The sequence below is a fragment of the Protopterus annectens genome, chromosome 4.part1 (genome assembly GCF_019279795.1).
Source record: "Protopterus annectens isolate FY-2018-M chromosome 4.part1, PAN1.0, whole genome shotgun sequence".
NCBI classification, from domain to species: Eukaryota; Metazoa; Chordata; order Ceratodontiformes; family Protopteridae; genus Protopterus; species Protopterus annectens.
In genome coordinates, this window is record NC_056734.1 from 487,295,591 (window position 1) to 487,314,927 (window position 19,337).

The following is a 19,337-nucleotide window of genomic DNA, read 5'->3' on the forward strand; positions in this document are numbered from 1 at the left end:
TTGTCTGAGGCATATTTTCGATTATATGCTTTTTAGCCTGTTTTTTTCATCAACTGTCCTTTCGTTTTTAAATAGTTAAAAATAAATAATGCTCCGCTAGCAAGAAAAAAATCTTTAGCTGCAAGTGATGCGTGAATGTGCATCAGTCATGGAAATCGTAATGTAGAAGGTTGTCGGTAATAACAGTTTTTTTTAGCATTAATCTTCTCCACTCTTTTCCATTTTTTTCAGTTCCAAGTGATTTTTCTGAGGTGTTGGAAGATTATACAAGGCAAGGTTTCCGTGTTATTGCACTAGCACATCGAAAGTTGGAGTCCAAGCTTAGTTGGCATAAAGTACAGAGTGTTAGCAGGTAAGCATATAAGGTGCATGCTTGCATCCTAGCTTATGTATATATTTTCATTGTAAGTATTTTGTGTATTTAACACAAGCGGATATTGTTACTATACATTTTGCTTCATATAGGCTTCTTGCATTCGTTAGAAACTGCAAGTTGGATAGTCAAGCACCAAGATAAATTAAAACTTTAGAGCTAACATTCTGCGGCATTGACACCATTGTCTGCAGTGTAAAATGTAGACTTCTGTATTCATTGCAAAAAATGTCCTCTGTATTCAATCCAATTCTTTTCTAGTGTCTTATACAGCGGCATCAGCCTGCATTTCTTTTCTTCTTATCAAATCCCATTTTGAATAGTGATGACTCCAGCTATTAATGTCATAATTCATATCTTTTCCAATATCGTAGTCCCTATATTTGTCTCTTTGTCTGTTACCTGAGAATATATGCTAACCAGTTTGCTTGGAGCTTTAAAATGTCACACTGGGATAAATGCTTAAAAGGTAGAATGTCCACCTCAACCTCCATCTTAAGAGAACTAAAAGCGAGCTGGGGACATTGAGGAGTCAAAGAATAATTCTGACACTTTTTCTAAAGGCATTATTCAGAATTCTGTGTTTTCTTCTATAAGGTAAAAATAAAAAGATAGATAATGTATATGCTTACTTACTTCAGTCATTATCTCCAGGAAAACTTTTCATAGAAAGTGTAAGTACAAGCAACGGAAGCACTATTGCTAACATTGATTGTGACAAAGTATTTTATCTTTTGCATCATCGATGAATCTCCTCCTGGAATATTTTTTCCTATAAGGAGTTCCAGGATCTGCCCCCTTAGCTGCATTAGTACAGATAGCAGAACGGTAGCTGCAGGCATCTTGAGTTTGCAGTTTTTAATGTCCGTATACTTAAGCTTCAACAAAGTGCATACAGATGTTTTACTAGAAACTGGTTAACTGTTATCGTGTAAAGTTTCAGTTATATCCTCTCCCAGTGTTCACTAAACATCAGTGAATCTTGCTGCAGTTTGTCAGTTGAGGTCATGTTTGCAGTGTTTGTTATAGCTGGATTCCTAAGGAATTCCATTCTAGGCTGCTATTCTCATCTCTGTTGCTGGGAGGAGTTTTCATGATTATGGACTGTGCTGTTTATGGAGTGTCCATAACAGTCCATGTTAACTGACATGAAGATTTTTAAGATGCCTGGTTATTTGCATTGGCACGAACCCCTATTGTGTTCAAGCTTGATGTGATGGTTCTGATGCCATGATCATCCATCCTTGTTTAAATATCTCTGCTGTTAGTTGTAATTATAGTTCCCATACAATCAAAATCTTGGACACCTTGTAAAATACAGCTACTTAGGTAGATTGTATTTGATCTGCTGATACCTTTGTTTTTATCTACTGCTTTCCTTCCCAAGATCAGTAAATTTCTCCTTCATGACAGTTTTTAAATCTCTCAACTTTAATGTTTGGCTTCTTAGAAATTGAGCATCACATGATTTCATGTGTTCTTAATCAGTGATTTTATGTTATCCTCTCATCCATCTCAACTGCTTGGGGCTGTTTGGGTTTTCTGCCTTAAAGCAGATCCTGGCTGGTAACCTTCAGAGCTTCTCCTGAGTTCTTGCACTCACTATGCAATAATGATGTGCACTAAGGTACACCTGAAATCTCATTTCCTGTTCTAAGACACGTTTCTCCAGCACTCCACTCAAAAAAATTTCAGACAAGTTAAAGATATTTTCCTAAATGTATATATTTTATTTATTTTCTTCAGTATTGCTATTATATTGTCTGTAAGTATTCCTTTCTTTTTCATTGATATTTACCACTAATTCTTTCTATTAACTCCCCCCCCACACCTAGACCGACTCAAGCCTGTTCAGAGTTCTTTACAGATGTTATCTGCCATCATCTTTTTTGTGAATATTGATAAAGCTTTTAGGTTTAATAAGTAGCAGAAGTGTGGGCACAAAATACTACCTCAGGGCCTTCACACACTGTGTATGATTTGTCTTGGTCCTGAGCATCTGGGTGCTTTGTGTGACATTCTTATTTTAGCCAACGGGCCATTCTTGACCGAAAGAGCAAACTGATTTTAAGATGTCCTCTCCCCAGTTCTGCAGGAAATTTGATTGTCTCTCCTTTTGCTTCAGCTTTGCCATTCAGCAACCCAAAGGAGCTGAGAAGCATGATTCAGAGGCTTCAGACAAGGAAAAAGACAAAGATATAAGAACAGAGATAAAAGTAAGTAAGGCTAGAGACAAAGATAATGGTAGAGACAAGAATTGAGAAAAGGAGAAAGAAGAGAGAAAAAGGCCCACAGGCATCTGAAACTTGTTTGCTTCGGCTCTTGAGATTTCCAAGATTCCAGGATTGTTTCCTCCTTCAGCTCTGACAATTTTGGATCCTACTTGACCCAAACTACTCCAGCATTCTTCAGTGACTCTGAAACCGTTGTTATTTCCGATCATTTCCCTAACATACTTTTTTACTCTTACTCAGTCTTCTTAAAGGGAATTTTCTAGATTTGTGAGCTCAAGCCCCCCTTCTGCAACATCCATCAGATCTTCCAGGAGTTTATTCACCATTAACTAGAAACAGTTGATGAGAGCCTTCATGAAGGCTCTAATAAATATGACACTCATTCCCTCTCCTTCCATTCCAAGGGTTGACAGGGCTGGACCTCTACTCCCTGTTCTTTTACTCCTCCTCCAGTTGCAGTCCTGGAGCCACTGGTTTTGTAACCAAGACTTCCAGTGATCATTCCTCTGTTTTTGATGCCTTTGGATCATTGTGTGTCCTGTAGCTGAGGGACTGAAGCAAGCCATCTGGAGTCAGAGTCGGCTGTTACATGTTCAGGTCTGTCGTTGTCCTCTGGTAACTCTACCTGTGACACCACAACACTGTACTTGGCCTCCGATCTGTCTAGGTTTTCAGTACCAGGTTACTTTCTTTGGCTCTTTCTAAGTTTGGTTTTGTTGCAGATTGGAGAGTATGTTCCTCAGTGCCATTAGTTCTGCCATTGGTTTTCGAGGCCTTAGAGAAGATTTTAGTCTGTCAGTCGATACAGGAAGGTGACAGATCTGATACCACACCTCCTCCTCCCAGACTACCCAGTGTATCTCTAGCCATCAGCACACATAATCATTTACATGGACAAGCCTGTCTCTAATGGTTTCAATCCTTTCCTTTCTCAAGGGATCAGAAACATATCTCTCACTGAGGACACCTATCTTGAAGAAAGAGAAGGGAAGTGACACTAGAACTCTACCTGAAGACACTGCTTTTGTTGAGTTAATGGAATTATTGAGACAGAGCATGGTGGTACCTGGAATATGGTAGGACCAATAGGACCTCTTGTTGAGTTTTAGCATGGTTTGTTATTTCAGAAAGCATGTTTATGACATGCAGAACTTTTCCTCATGTCATTGAATTATATTTCTCTCATTACCTGGTTCCAGAGGGAAAGTACAGTTGTGTAAAATCTTACCATAGCAGTAGATATCCTTCTCTTTACTGTTGCAATATTCCTTAAATAAGAGATATCTCACCCTGGGCAGTCTGTCACTCAGCCAGTATAGATGAACGTAAATGGTAACTTGTTTGTGCCATATGTCACATTTATGCTCCACGCAAAGAACATAGGGCATAAAAGGGATGTATGGGCACAACTACCCGGAACTGAATTGCCCCATAAGAGAGCAGTCGACATAGGCCAAAAGGAGTCAGTGCACATCCAGAAGGAAAAAATGCAGAATAAACAAGAGGGGGTTGAAGGGAGGGAGCAAATACTGCAACAATGAAGAGACGAGGCATATCTAATGTTATGGTAAGATTTAACATAATTGTAATATGTGCTTCTATATCACTGTTGCAGTATTCCTAAAAGAAGTAAAAAAGCTTAAAAAAAAAACAGAATGGGAGGTGGAAGGCTGAGAAGAGCCTTCAACAAACCCACATAAAATGATTTCAGCAAAACCTGCTCTTCAACACTTTAAGTCTGCAAAGGTATGTGGAGCTTAACATTACCCCTAGAGGCTTGAGAGCTATGAAAGGTCCTTCCTTTCCCTTTAATTTACATGAGGAAGAAGAGAAGAGCTTCCATGCTAGATGGATAGCTGCTGCCCACAAATGTAGCACTGAGTGGGTACAGATTCTTATTGAGAGAGACAACCTTAAAAGAAGGAAATTAGTGACTGAGATGAAAGAGGCATGTCAGAACATCATTCAGCAGTCTAACAATTCAGTTTTAGAAAGTTTCCTGTTTGGAATGAATGAAAGACTGTCAGGTTATGAAAAAGAACTTATTGCTCGCAAGAAGGATAAACTGCAGAGGGATATACTTGATTATGAACGGAAGTCTGCATTTAATGTTTCAACTAGCCAGTCAAAGAAACGGCAGAGGGTGAGCTTTCAGCAAGAAGCAGGAAGAGAAGTAAACAATGGCTACATTTCGTCAGCAGGCAGTGAACCTTCGTTTGTGAATGATAACAGTGATGAAGAGAACACGTTTCCAGGACTTCCTGAACCAGCTAACCCGGGCTATATGGCCAAGAATGTTCGTGAACCAGGGAGGAATTATGGTAAAAAGAGGTCCAGAGACTATGAACATAGACAGGACAGTTATGGGGAATATAACCCCAACTACCGGACATATAAAAAAGGCAAGTGGTACTGAGTTAAATGTTGTAAATAATGATTATGTAGTAAATTTGTCTGGATGTATTTTATCAGATACTGATGTAGTGCTGTTAAGTCGAGGCTTAAAGTTTATTCCCAATGCTTTTCCTAGAGGGTATGAACTGAAAATTGAAGTGTTTAAATTTATTAGAAAATTGTATTTAAAATATTTTTTTGCACAAGATACAAATGTAATTCATGAAAACAATGTGGACAGTGAAAGATGATTTAAGTGAAATGAGTTTTCATTCACGTGTTTCTGATTTAGAAACTGATGCTTATTGTAAGTTAAACACTGAAAATGTAACATACAAAAGTGATTTTATTCCTGTGTGTAGGGATGAAAATATACAGCAATTTTCTTCTGCTTTACAATTTTCAATAAAGAGCTTGAAAAAGTGAATATAAACAAGAAAGAAGTTAAATATAATTTAAGTAGAGAAGAATGGAAATGTCTATTAAAGTTCAGTGAAAATAGTGAATTTGTGGTGAAACTATCAGATAAAGGGGGTAGATTAGCGGTGCTTCATTATGATCAATATCTGAATATGTGTTATGCTCATTTAAAGAATGTTAGTTTATGCCTTGGTGGAGCTGGGATGTTATCAAGAAGCAGTAATTAAATACAAAGAACTGCTAATGAAGGGGTTAAGACTAAAATGTTTCTCACAGCAGGATGTATATAAAAAAATTGCAGTTAAGATAACACTATGGCATACTTCTTTTGTGTCCCTAAAATGCACAAAAGTTTAGTGGATCCACCAGGACATCCAACAGTCTCTGCATGCAGTTATTTTACACATAACTTAGCTCTTTTTTACATTCCTACTTGAAAGAAGAAGCAGAGAAGCTAAGGTTTTTATATCAAAGATTCATTTGATTTTTTAAGTAAAATCAGAAATGTAAAGTGGAAGAAGGACATGTTTTTCATTGTTATGGATGTTACCAGTTTGTATACAAATATCGAACATGTCCATGGCTTAGAAGCAGTATTATTTTTTATAAGGACTTGCCTAAAACACATGTTATTATAGAACTAATACATTTTTGTTTAAATAATAACATCTTTGAGTTCAATGGGGAACTTTATAGGCAGCTTCGCGGAATAGCCATCGGGGCAGGTTTTGGCCCCATGTATGCAAATCTTTTCATGGGCATGTTTGAAAACAAATATGTATATAGTAATGGATTTTTTAGGAAATATGTCATAAGTTATTATAGATGTATAGATGATTTAATATTCATTTGTGAAGGTGGGTGGGAAGAAGTGAATACATTTGTGCAAAAAATTCAGATGAATCCCTATAATATCAAGTTTGATGGAATACAGACAGTTGTTAAAGTAAACTTCCTTGATATAACTTTGCAAGGTATTGATGGTAGAATACAAACAAGTTTACATAGAAAATGTCAAAGGAAAAAATTTCAAAGACCAATACACGTAAGGTTCAGTTAAGGCATATTTATTACTTGCCGCAAGGAGACAAAAACATGCAAATGCAAGGATTTGTCTAACTACTAACAGGAAGTATTCTTATTCTTATACTGTTTTACAAGACCTGGCCTTCTATGGCTGACGTAATCAAACACAACTTTCAGTATTGTTCTACAGCAGATGTTACTCAGATTTTCTGCTGACATGACTAGATTTGTGAGAAATTTTTGAGAAAAAGAACCTGGCCTTGGTGGGCTCTAATTCGTTTACAAGCTTCTATTGTACAGTGTTACATTTCAAGGTACTCTTCTAATTCAGATACAAGCAAATGCTGATTGCAGTTCATATTTTCAAACAGGCTTTGTCCTAATTATCTATAGCTTCTACAGCTGTGTATTTTCTCATAGCACAAGCGGAACTTCTTGTCTAAGTTTCATACAAGTAGTATTGTTCTATTCATTATTTTCCCAACGCAAGCAGAAATCTTCTGCTTCTCAGTAAATTTCCAAGGCACAAGCAAATATTTCAGCTAACAATACAAGGTCAGAAAGCATCTGCAGTTTGTACAGATTTATGCAGTATGAAATAGAATAAATTTGTTAACCCTTTTCAAGCTCTAAATGCACTAAGCATATTACTAATACACACATTAATACATATTTTTCTGACATTTCCCCCCGTTTAATACTTTTATTCTACTTTCAAAATAAGCATAAACAGTTTGTGTTTTTCTTCTCCTAACCTCTTCCACTCAGGATTTGCAGTTGAGAGTCATTCAGTTTAAACTAATGACAGCATTTCAGTTTTTCAATAGTTCTTCAAACTCAGCGCTTTGATATAAGGTTTCAGAAACTGACATGTCTATAAGGTGTTTAATCAGTCTTTTCATGCAGGGGATGCCACAACAAACACATACTCCCAGTAGGAGTATTCCTACACAAATGGCAATCAGGATGTTCATTAGGATGGTACCCCACCCCCCAAACCATTTCTCGAAAAAGTCCGTCAGTGGGTTTGGGCCTGGTTTGGTCATGGCAGACACTTGCTGAATTACCTCCAGATGATTGTCTAGCTCCTGTTTATGGTCAGGAGTATGCGAACAGCATTCTTCTTGGATTAAAGCGCAAGTACCACCTCTTGCCGCTAGGGTGAAGTCGAGAGCCATGCGGTTATGAAGCACTACAGTTCTCATAGCATTCAGTTCATCAGTCACCAATTCGAGAGTGGAAAAAGTTGCATTACTCCTTACTTCGAGAAGTTTCGACAGTTTTCTCAGCTCCCAAATCGATTTCACTGCTTCATATGCTGGTAATATGCCTGCCCACGATATAACGCTATCACTCAAGTCCATATGTGTCAGTCCTTTGCCTATGGAATGATGGTCTTTCCAACGCGCATCAATTTGTCCCACTGGATTTACAGGTTTCTTGACGACCTCTTGGACATTTCGAATTTTTCCTCGAGGCAAAACTGCAGTGTGTCTTATGGCCGGAACCAGGTAACCCAAAAAACAACTGCCAGACCAATTCTCAGGTAACCATTTGTATGCCTTTCTGTCACACACAAAGTAACAATCCTCTACTTTAGTAGTAACTTTGCTATGAACATACACTCGCCCTGCATGAAACATTATTCTATCTATTATAGACAGTTGTTTATAAAGAACAGAATTATGTTTTACTTCAAGTGTTTTATGCATCAATCCAAGAAATGAATCATAGTTTGTATTACAATAAAGATCTACATTTATAAGGAACAGTCACATTGCAATTGCTCCAACCCACCTGAACAGTATCATTTTTTATAAAAACACACAGTTCCCTTTTGTGGAACAGACAAGTGCAATGCTATTTTATCTTGTGATGTAATGGTTGAGGTATCATAAATCAAGTTCTCCCAGGTCTCATTGACCCCTAGGGAGACTTTAGTCATTAATAACCCCCCGTATGCTGTCGGCAAAGCTGTGCAAATCCAGCAATTCGAAACATTGAAAGTCTCAGCATACACATATTTAATTGCCTGGTAAGTGCTAAAGTTTGGATGCCAGTCTATGAGTAATGCTTCATGTTTATTCAGTTCAGTCTGTGTGGCTGGGAAAAGGAAAGGCCACAACAAAAAGATTATTGTCACTAGTACAGTTAACAGGATGATTATGCAATACTTCTGAGGAAAGGGGTGTTCTGCATTCCTGTTTCTTCTGGACTCTGTCATTTTTACTCTTGGCACGTGACAAGATTTTTGTCCAGCTCAAAGTTTTTGATTAATTTACAGTGCGTCAGGTGGATCCAGGAGGCGCGCTCCACTATCTTGACTGCAGTGGGTGTCGACAGAAGCACTTGATATGGACCTTCCCACTTTGGTGATGCTCAATTCTTTTTCTTTACTGTCTTCACCCATACCCAAACTCCAGGGGACACTGCCAGTTCTGATGGTCTGGTTCGTTCTTTATCTGAAACAGAATTTGACTGCAACAAATGTTTAGAATTTAACAAATTTCAGTTGTACTCAGCTAGTGTACTGTCAGCTTCCTGGTCTGCGGGCATGAGAGATTTCCACTGAGGTATATAATAAGCCCTTCCAAATAATTTTTCAAAAGGAGTCGATCCTTTTGCATTCGGAACAGTTCTCATGCTCAACAGTGCCAGGGGCAGACAGTACACCCAATTTCTCTGCGTTTCTACTATTAACTTCCTTAGCTTATTCTTTAAAATCCCATTATGCCTCTCGACTAGCCCTGCAGATTGAGGGTGATACGCACAATGATTTTTTAGAGAAATACCAAAATGTCTACTTAACTGTTGTATGGTCTGATTTACGAAGTGTGTGCCGTTGTCACTGTAGATCCTTTCCGGAATGCCAAATCTAGGGATGATTTCTTTGAGGCTGTCAATAACAGTACCATTGGAGGCAGAAGAGAGGCCAACATTGGCACCGTCTGAATCCAGTAACCCAGATGTATATGATCCTGAGAGGGAGTCAGGAAGGACATTTGGAATTTGATAGTAAACCCTAGACTTTGAAGAAGAGAGATGTTGAACTGCAGATCCTGCAACATTCAATTGGGAGAAGGTGTCTGAAGCAACAGGTCATCTAGATAAAGAAAAATCTGAATGCCCTGGAGCCTACAGAAGGCAATCACAGGAGTTAGGCATTTTGTAAATATCCTTCGGACAGTAGAGAGGCCAAAGGGCAAAGTAGAGAACTGAAATTAGATGACGATACAGAAAAATGTCAAAACTTCTTGAAGACAGGGTGAATAGGGATATGAAGATAAGCATCTTTCAGATCCAAGGGCAACAGAAAAGCGTGGGATAATAAAGGATGAAACAGAATTTAAAGACTTAGCATCCAAAAAGAAGGGCTCTGGAGAAAGGTGTTCAGCTGGGAGAGATCCAAAATAGATCTCCAAGTACACTCCTTTCAAGGAACTTCCTGGAATAAAAAACACTGTCCCCCTTGGGAAGGGAGGCAGGTTGAATGGTCCCTTGGTTCACCAGGGACCTTAGAACCTCAAGGGAGTAAGGAAGTAGCACTAGAGGAGGTTGAGGAATCCCAGAGAAAAGAGTGAGAGATTTCCATACCACAAAGTAACCCTAATGGATGATAGAAATAACCCAAGAGTCTGAAGTGAAGAGATGCCAATTTTGAAGACAAAAGGGGAGACGAAGGGGCAAAGGAACCTGGTCTAAAGGTGGGAGGGGGTCAACTTGTCAAAGACGAGCATGTTTATCAGATAAAGGAGGCTACTGGGCCACAGAAACTGAGAAACCTTAGCAGAAGAAGCCTGCCTCCCACCCCTGGCGGGCTTGCCTGCAATCAAAAGCAGATCAAGAAGGATAATTCCTCTGGAACTTGGGGATAGGAGAGACAAAAATACATTTAAGGTCTTGCAAGGCTTTGCCCTTTCTCTTGAAGCGACTTAAACAGGTCAGCAGCAGCAGTACCAAAAAGATGAGTATTATGCAAAGGGACATACAACAATTTTGGCCTTAACGTTCTCAAGAAGAGCCTGTAGATGAAGCCAGGAATAAAGCCTCATGATGAACCCAAAAGCAGCAGTCCTATAAGAGGTGTTAGCAGCATCATAGCTACACTTAATAGAGTGATGAGCGACTTGAGAAGCAGAACCAAAAAAAAGATAAGGCAGAGGATTTACATAAGATTCACTGAGGGCAGAGATAACTTGACAAACCTGAACAGTCAAAGCCAGAGCGTACCTGGTCATGTGGGTCTGGTAATTAATAGCCATAAAGGCCAAAGTAGAAGCAGTGTAAACTTTCTTGCCAGTCCTCTCCATTTCCCTGCTATCCTTATCAGAAGGCAAAAGTTTGGAATAGGGCAAAAGTTTAGAAGGTTTGTCAGAAGAAACTGACACAACAGGATCAGCAGAAGGATATTTAAATAAAAATAGTCCTCAGGAACCTTCTATAACCTTGAACCTATCAAGTTTCTTAGGAGCTGGAGGCTGAGAATCAGGAGATTTGGAAGCAGCAATCAAAGTATCCAACAAGGCAGCCAACACAGGAGGAACTGCCAAAGGTTTAGGAGTATCCACCTGAAGCAACTCGTATCTTCTCTGAATATTCATCACTTGAGAAGAATCCCACTTAAAGAATTCTATCATTCTAGCAGTTGTGACCTCAAAGGTCAGTTCCTTGAAGGAAGACTTAGGATTAACAGATTCCTCATCATCGGAACCATAAGCCAAAGGCAAAGGTATCTGTGAAAAGTAGGACAAAGACCCTTCACCAGACAAGGGAATCTTCATCTGAGGAATCCGGTTCCTTAAACCATTTAGAAGTGGAAGAGGTCCAAGGAGGAGTGGGTACTTAAACCCCTTGAGGAGGCTTTAGGGCCATTAAAGCAGAGAACAAGCCCTGAATAAATTCCTGCCATTCCCTTTGAGGATCCTTAGGACAGATGGAAACTTGCTTCAGTTTTTGTCCTTTCTTAGAGGGGACATTAGCCCTAACAAATACCACAGGTTCCAACCCTTGACAAGATTTGAGAAGAGAACCTGGAGCTTCCTCCCTAACCAATATTGCAGAATCCCTCTAGGATTCTCCCCGATAATCAATCCTGGTTCCCCCTCTACGTCCATAACAGATGCCTGGAAAGACTCAGAGGATGTGCAAAAAGATGGATCCATGACAGCCTCCAATGGGGTCGCTGCAGAGGAATCTAACATAAACACTGAATGGCCTACAGAGCTATTACCTGCTTCTAGAGGGACGTCCAGTGGAGGCTGGACAGCTAAAGAATTTGGCCGAGACTTCTTGACCTTTTTACCTAGCGGGAGTATCTCTGTTGAAGGATTCCACCATGGTACCCTGGCTAACTGTCTAAGCAGTTATTTATCAAGATAAATGGCCAGGGAAGACAAATGGCTTCTGATCATCTTAGACACAAATGCTTACAGATACTACAGGAGGTATAGTCGTGGGAAGGCCCAAACAAAAAAGACACTGTTTGTGACAATCATTATTGGGAATCTGCCTCCCACACTGACATCTTCCTCCCTTGGTTGACATGAACTCTAGTGATAAAAAAAAAAAAAAAATACAAGACCATGAAAGTAAATTTAAAAATAATAACAAAAATAACCCCAATGGGGCAGTTATCTGGTGTTGCTAAATAATCAGTACAGAAACAAAATGTTCAAGTCAACTGGCAACAACGGCCTTTAAACTGGTGGCAAAAGTTCTGGGTAGATGCATCTGTACGACCCTTTTATACCCTACGTTCTCTGCAGGGAGCATAAATGTGACTTATGGCACAAACAACATCTATTTTAAGCTTATCTATACTGGCCAAGCAACAGGCTGTCTGGGGTGGGATATCCCTTCTTTAAGTAATACTGCAACAGTGATATAGAATGACATCTGGAGGGTCAGGTAGTAGATTCCCTCAGGAGACCTTCAACTGCTGACATCAGGCAAACCACAGAAACTCAACTGGCTACTATGTTCTCCATCACTAATGTTATCATGAGGCTTATCTCTAATGCATCTAGGGTAGCAGGCACTGGCATTGCTGTCTGTCTCCATGTTTGGCTGAGATTGTGTGATAGTTCTGAGTGCTGACATCTGGTTTCGGCACAAACCTAATTTTTTTCATGTGCATGGCAGTAGTAGTAAAACATCTCAGACTGCAAGGGTTCTGAGTGTTCCCATAGCTAGACAGCTAGCTTACTACAAATGCAGAGATCCTTAATTTTAGCAAAAGTCTCTCTTCTTCACTTGTATCAATTCTTGGATATCTCCATAAACTAGGAAAGGTCAGGTTTGCAGCCCACTTAATCCTTTGAATTACTAGGTTGCCATTTAGATGCAGTCTGTCAAATAGCAAGGCTTACTTCTTATAGGTTCATACTAGGCTATCTGCCCTAGTGCATTTATAAGCCTAGCCAGAGTGTGTTTGGCTTTCGCCACCCATTTTAAATTAATTTTGCTACGCCCTTTATCGAGGTTAGTATACTGTGCCTCTGTGTAACAGTGACACAGAAGTGATACCCGGGGTAAACCTACGATCTCCCATCCACTCATCAAGATTCCTCTTAAAGAGAGTCAATGAGGGACTCTGCCTAACCTGGACTGGGATTTTATTCCAGAGTGAAGGGAGCCTCTGTGTTATGAATCTGTCCCTCCAGCATGTCCTATTTATTTCAGTGCTGAGGTTCAAGTCTCTCGAGCGCGTAGCTCGATGGGATTTGGATTTTCTGAGGTGCAGCATGTCCATTAATTCCGGGTTGGACATGGCTTTATACGTCAGGCACAGATTGCCTCTGAGCAGGCGGTATGCCACTGAGTAGAGATGGAGTTTCTTTAACCGGGCAGCATATGACATCTGTTTGAGCCCTTTGATCCTCTTGGTGAGGTACTTTTGGGGTCTTTCCAGTTGCTGCAGGTGTCTGGTAAGGTACATCCCAAAAGGGGCATTGTACTCAATTATGGGCCTGATGAGGGATGAGTAAAGAGGCACGATGACCTCCCCTGATCTAGATGTGAATCCCTTCATGATTAGGTGGGCTATATAAAATGTTTTTCTAACCACTTTGGCCATGTGGTTGTCAAAAGAGACATTGCTATCAACTTGGGTCCCCAGGTCCCTAATTACTTCTTCTGTACTTAAAGGATTACCACCTATGTGGTAATTTGTGGGCACTTTGTTTTTGCCAAAGGGGATGACTATACACTTTTTGGCGTTTAGCTTGAGGCCATGGCTCTGGCACCAGTTGTCTGTTTCTATGAGGCCCTTTTGGAGGATGCTTGTGTCAGCTGGAGAGTTGATTATGGCGCCCAGGATGCAGTCATCTGCGAAGTTGGTCAGCCACAGTCCTTCCGTGTTGGCCTGTACCTCCGAGAAATATATACCGAACAAGAGAGGTCCCAGGACTAAGCCTTGTGGGATGCCACTTGTAACTGGTTTGGAGTCTGACATGGCTCCAGCAATTCTAACCATGTGGGTTCTGTCCTTGAGCCAGTTTGCAACCCATCTAGTGACATAGGGTTTATATTTAAGCTGGTGAGCTTATCTATAATGCCCGAGTGGGGTATTGTATCGAAGGCTTTTGCGAGGTCCAGGTAGGCTGTGTGGACCACCTTCCCCTCGTCAATGGCCTTGGTGACTGTTTCAAAGAAATCGACCAGGTTTAAGAGGCAGGATCTGCCCTTAACAAAGCCGAACTGGGTAGGATCCAGTGTCTGTAGGTCCCCAATATCTTTATTTAAGAGGTCCATGATGATCCTTTCCTTAGCTTTGCAGACCAAGCTAGTCAGGCTTATGGGGCGATAGTTTCCAGGATCCGTTGAGGCACCACCTTTGTGGAGAGGGACCACTGTTGCTGTACGCCACTCTTTGGGTACATATCCTGTAGTAAGGCTGAGATTGAACAGTTGTTTTATGTTTGGGTTTAGCTGTTCTTGGAGTTCATGTAGGACGCAGCCCGGGACACAGTCTGGTCCCATTGATGCTGTGTTTTTTGCTTTGGAGAGGGTGGCTCTTACCTGAACATCTGAGATGTCATGGGGGCAGCACTCTTCTGGGATAGATTCTTATTACTTACAAGCACAGGATCTTTTCAGCTCACCAGCATCTTTAATTCTGTGATTACCAGTTTACATGGCAGCTTCAGTTGCACTGGTTCTTCATGCCAATTTCTCGCAAGAATCCTTAAATAAACACTGTCAACCCAGTGGTCACAGTCAAGCCACACTCCTCATCAACCTGACATGTTTTCTGTTGTGCTTCACCGTCACATATCTTGGTGAATGAATTTCCCTTTGGTGTACCTGAAATGACCATTTGTGTTTCCTTTGCCTGTGGCCGTGATTACTATAGATGTCTCCTCCTTAGAGGGGAGGGCATTTCAAAAGGAGGATGGTTCAAGAAACATGGGCCAACTTGGAGTTCCATCTTCAAATTACTGTTCTGATAATGAGGGTGATCCTCCTGGCATTGCAGGCACTTCAAGACTTCCTCCTTCAGGGTGCGATTTCCATTCAGACATATACCTCATCTATGGTCTGGTTACATTGGGGCTGAAGGGGACAAGCTCTTACCCGCTATGTCAAGAGGCCATGAGAGTCTGTGAATGGGCAGTCTTCTCATAATGCATTCCAACAGCAATGCATGTACCAGGTCAAAACAATATTCTGCCGGACAGGTTCATTTGATGCATTGTCCTGCCTCTTCAGTTGTCCCTCAACAGAACAGTAGCAGCAGAAAGTTTCAGCCTGTGGGACCAGTCTTGTGACCTGCTTTCATCTTACAACAGTTCAGAATGCAGCATCTACCTTGCCCTCATCCCTCAGCAGAGGCAGTCACAAGAGGAAAGCAATTGTCTCCAGCTGGCCCTCCTTTCTGACTAATAACAATAGTCTCACAGAAAGCTTCCATGTGTAAGACAGCTGTGATTCTCATTGGACCCTGTGTAATTTCATATTCCAGTCTTGAGCTTCATCAAGTCAGAACTGCATTGGTGGAGAGATCATATGTCTCAAAATCCAGGTCTCCCTGTTTCTCCACCCATTCCAGCACAATCTGTACAGGCAGGTTCCTCCAGTTCTACATAAGGGAACAGTTTAAAAGGGAGTAAAAGTGCAAAGATTTGTGAGGCTATTCACCCAGATCAAAACGCATCAGTATAAGAGAAATGTTGGCAGTGATTCATGCCATTAAGTCTCTAGATCATCTATGGGTCCCAGGTCCCTTTCATATGTGACTGACAGTACCAGAGTCAAGTGGTACATAAACAGGGTGGTACCAAGTTGTACCCTCTGTGTTGGCTGGCAGTAATTGCTTGGGTGTTAGTTCTTTAGCACTCCTTAACCCTTCAAATGTTTTTCATATAGTCAGAGCAAAACATAGTAGCAGACAAGCTGAGCAGATCCTGGGCAGACCCTCACAAGTGGAAACTCAATACAGAGGTCATCCTAGAGTTGATACAGATATGGGAAACACTTCAAGTAAATGTTTGTCTTCTCAAAACAGACAACTAAACAGATTCTGTTCCAGAACACCCTTCAGGCAGGTTTGGAAAACAAATGCTCACTTATTCCTTTGGTCAAATATGTGTCTGTTTGCATATCTGGCCTTGCCAAAGATTGCCCAGGGTAATTCTGAAGAGTTTCAGAACAATGCTGCAGAAGTCATTGTGGTGACTCCTTTTTGGTCTAGGCAAAGTTGGTTCTTCCTTCTTATGGAATTGGCCAAGAGCAAGTGCCACAAGCTTCCTCATAGATTGGAACTACTCACACAGGTCAGAGGGAGTTTGATACACCTTGGCATCAAACAACTTTGACTGACTGCCTGAATGATTCAATTTTAATACCTTTGAGATGCCTCTTTAATGAGACTGTCTAGCACGTACTGAAGGAGGCAAGAAAGTCTGCTAGTAAAAAAAACATATGCTGGCAATTGGAAGAGATTTTCTGGTTAGTACCTAGCCCATAACCAGGAATCCAACAGGGATTTTGTACCACTGGTGATTGAATATTTGCATGTGTTGCTGTCCACTAGCATATCTTATGCTTCCATAATGGTTTATCCTTCAGCTATTTCTGCATGTCTGCCCACAGATCCCCCTCTTTCTTCTCTGTTTATTGTCAGACGGGTTTTTAAAAGTAGTCTTTCACCTGAGGCCTCCTCAAAAATAGCTTCTTACTCATTGGGATCTCACTTTTATGTTAGAACCTGCCAGTCAAGTTAATTTAAGGTTCATAACTTGGAAAACTCTGACATCTGAATTGTAGGCTCTCTTGGTGGGATAACCCTATCCGGTTGTCTATAGAGATAGGGTCACTTTGTGCACAAACACCTCTTTTGTGCCTAAGGTTGTCTCAGAGTTTACTTTGAATCAAGCCATTAATCTCCTTGTTTTCTGCCAGATCCTAAAAACAAGTGATGAAAGATTCTGTACACACTAGATATGCATAGGCAATTGAGGTAGTATTTTTAACAGATCTAAGTCCTTCAGGACTGCTTATCAGCTATGCATTTCCTATTCTTGGACCAAAAAAGGTCAGCTCATGTCTAAGCAGACTGTATCCAGGTAGTTGCCATTTGCTGTTGTTTTTTTTGACACACTCACCATGGAAAATCTATTTCAGGCATTGTTAGGGCACATTCTTCTAGAGCCTTTGCTTCTTTGATGGCGTACTGGAAAAAGGTAGACTATAGAAGCACTCTAGTGGCAGTAACTTGGTCTTCCAGCCATACATTTCCAAAGCATAACAAGCTAGATTCCTTTTCCAAGTCCAAAGTAGGCTTTGCTTTGACCATTTTCCAGGGGCTCTTGGATCTGTATCCTTCCTCCTTCCAGGATGGATAAGCTATGATAGTCTTACTCATATACTACTACGGCAATGAGAATGATCAGCATAATACAGTTGTACAAGTTGTACTTGCCTATAACTGTAGATGTTCGAATTCTTTGCTGCTGCAGTAGCCAAACCCACCCACCATCTTCCTTTTTGTAAATAGTTTTGTTGCGTTATAAAGTTTTTGATGTTTTGTTGCTGTTGCTTGTACAGTGGATATACAGAGTGTACACACCCTTGTTAAAATGCCAGGGTTTTGTGATATAAAAAAATGAGACCACAATAAATCATTTCAATACCTTTCCCACCTTTAATGTGATCTATAACCTGTACAATTCAATTGAAAAACAAAGAAATCTGTTAGGGGAAAAAATATAAAAAATAAAAAATGTACAATAAGCTAGTTGCATAAGTGTGCACACCCTTAAACTAATACTTTGTTGAAGCACCTTTTGATTTAATTACAGCATTCAGTCTTCTTGCGTAGGAATCTATCATCATGGCACATCTTGACTTGGCAATATTTGCCAACTCTTCCTTGCAAAAGTGCTCCAAATCTGTCAGATTGTGAGGGAATCTCTTGTGCACAGCCCTCTTCAGGTCACCCCACAGATTTTCTATTGGATTTAGGTCTGGGCTCTGACTGGGCCATTCCAAAACTTTGTCTTCTGGTGAATCCATTCTTTTGTTGATGTGGATGTTTGCTTGGGGTCATTGTTGTGTTAAAAGGTGAAATTCCTCTTCATCTTCAGCTTTCTAGCAGATGCCTGAAGGTTTTGGGACAAAAGTGACTGGTATTTGGAACTGTTCATAATTCCCTCCACCTTGACTAAAGCCCCAGTTGCAGCTGAAGAAAAAAAAAAACAAAGCGTGATACTGCCACCACCAAGCTTCACCATGGGGATGGTGTTCTTTTGGTGATGTGAAGTGTTGTTTTTGTGCCAAACATATCTTTTGGAATTGTGGCCAGAAAATTCAACGTTGGTCTCATCAGATCATAACACATTTTCCCACATGCTTTTGGGAGACTTGATGTATTGTTTTGCAAATTTTAGCCAGGCCTGGATGTTGTTCTGTGCAAGAAAAGGCTTCCGTCTTGCAACCGTACCCCCATAGTCCAGACATATGGAGAATATGGGAGATTGTTGTCACATGTAGTACACAATCAGTACTTGCCAGAAATTCCTGCAGCTCCTTCAATGTTGCTGTAGGTCTCTTGGCAGCCTCCCTGACCAGTTTTCATCTAGTCTTTCCCTCAATTTCAGAGGGATGTACAGTTCTTTCAATGTCACTGTTGTCCCATATTTTCTCCACTTTTTGATGACAATCTTCACTGTGTTCCATGGTATATCCAATGCTGTAGAATTGTTTTTGTACCCTTCTCCTGACTGATACCTTTCAACAGTGAGATCTTTTTGATGCTTTGTAAGCTGTCTGTGAACCATGGCTTGTGCTGTAGCAGACAGAATCCTACTAAGACAGCTGAACTTTATTTGGGGGTAATCAGAGTCTCTTTAATTGATGGCAGGTGTGTACCCAAGAAGACTGAATGCTGTAATTAAATCAAAAGGTGCTTCATCAAAGTATTAGTTTAAGGGTGTGCACACTTATGCAACTAGCTTATTGTACGTTTTTTATTTTTTATATTTTTCCCCTAACAGATTTGTTTTTCAATTGAATTGTACAGGTTATAGGTCACATAGGTGGGAAAAATTTTGAAATAATTTATTGTGGTCTCATTTTTTTATATCACAAAAGCCTGGCATTTTAACAGTGGTGTGTACACTTTTTTATCCACTGTATCTTGATTAGCTCATAATCAGTTCCATGTGTTTTTGCTGAAGGGCAAGAAAGTCCTGAAGATTTTTATACGTTCTGGCCATACATATAGCTCCATCTGAAGAAGTTTCAGCCTAAAGACAGTCAGTCAGAGTGTTGGAAGGGATTAAAACTTTAGAGAGCTGACTGGATTCTGCAGGATTCAGTCCTAGCACTACTGCACCATTGAAAATTTCAAATATCTACTGTTATAGGTAAGTGCAACTTATACAATTGTA

The 19,337-nt window shown here is 40.4% G+C and overlaps 1 protein-coding gene across 1 annotated transcript in view; it reads left to right on the forward strand.

Annotated features, from left to right (window-relative positions):
* The window catches only part of ATP13A3 (ATPase 13A3), a 2,707,264-nt gene that overhangs the window by 1,864,856 nt on the left and 823,071 nt on the right, over positions 1 to 19,337 (forward strand). Inside the window, exon 20 of the mRNA XM_044070296.1 lies at positions 232 to 352. Within this exon, the coding sequence (XP_043926231.1) occupies positions 232 to 352 (121 nt within the window). The remainder of the gene's footprint in view (positions 1 to 231; positions 353 to 19,337) is intronic.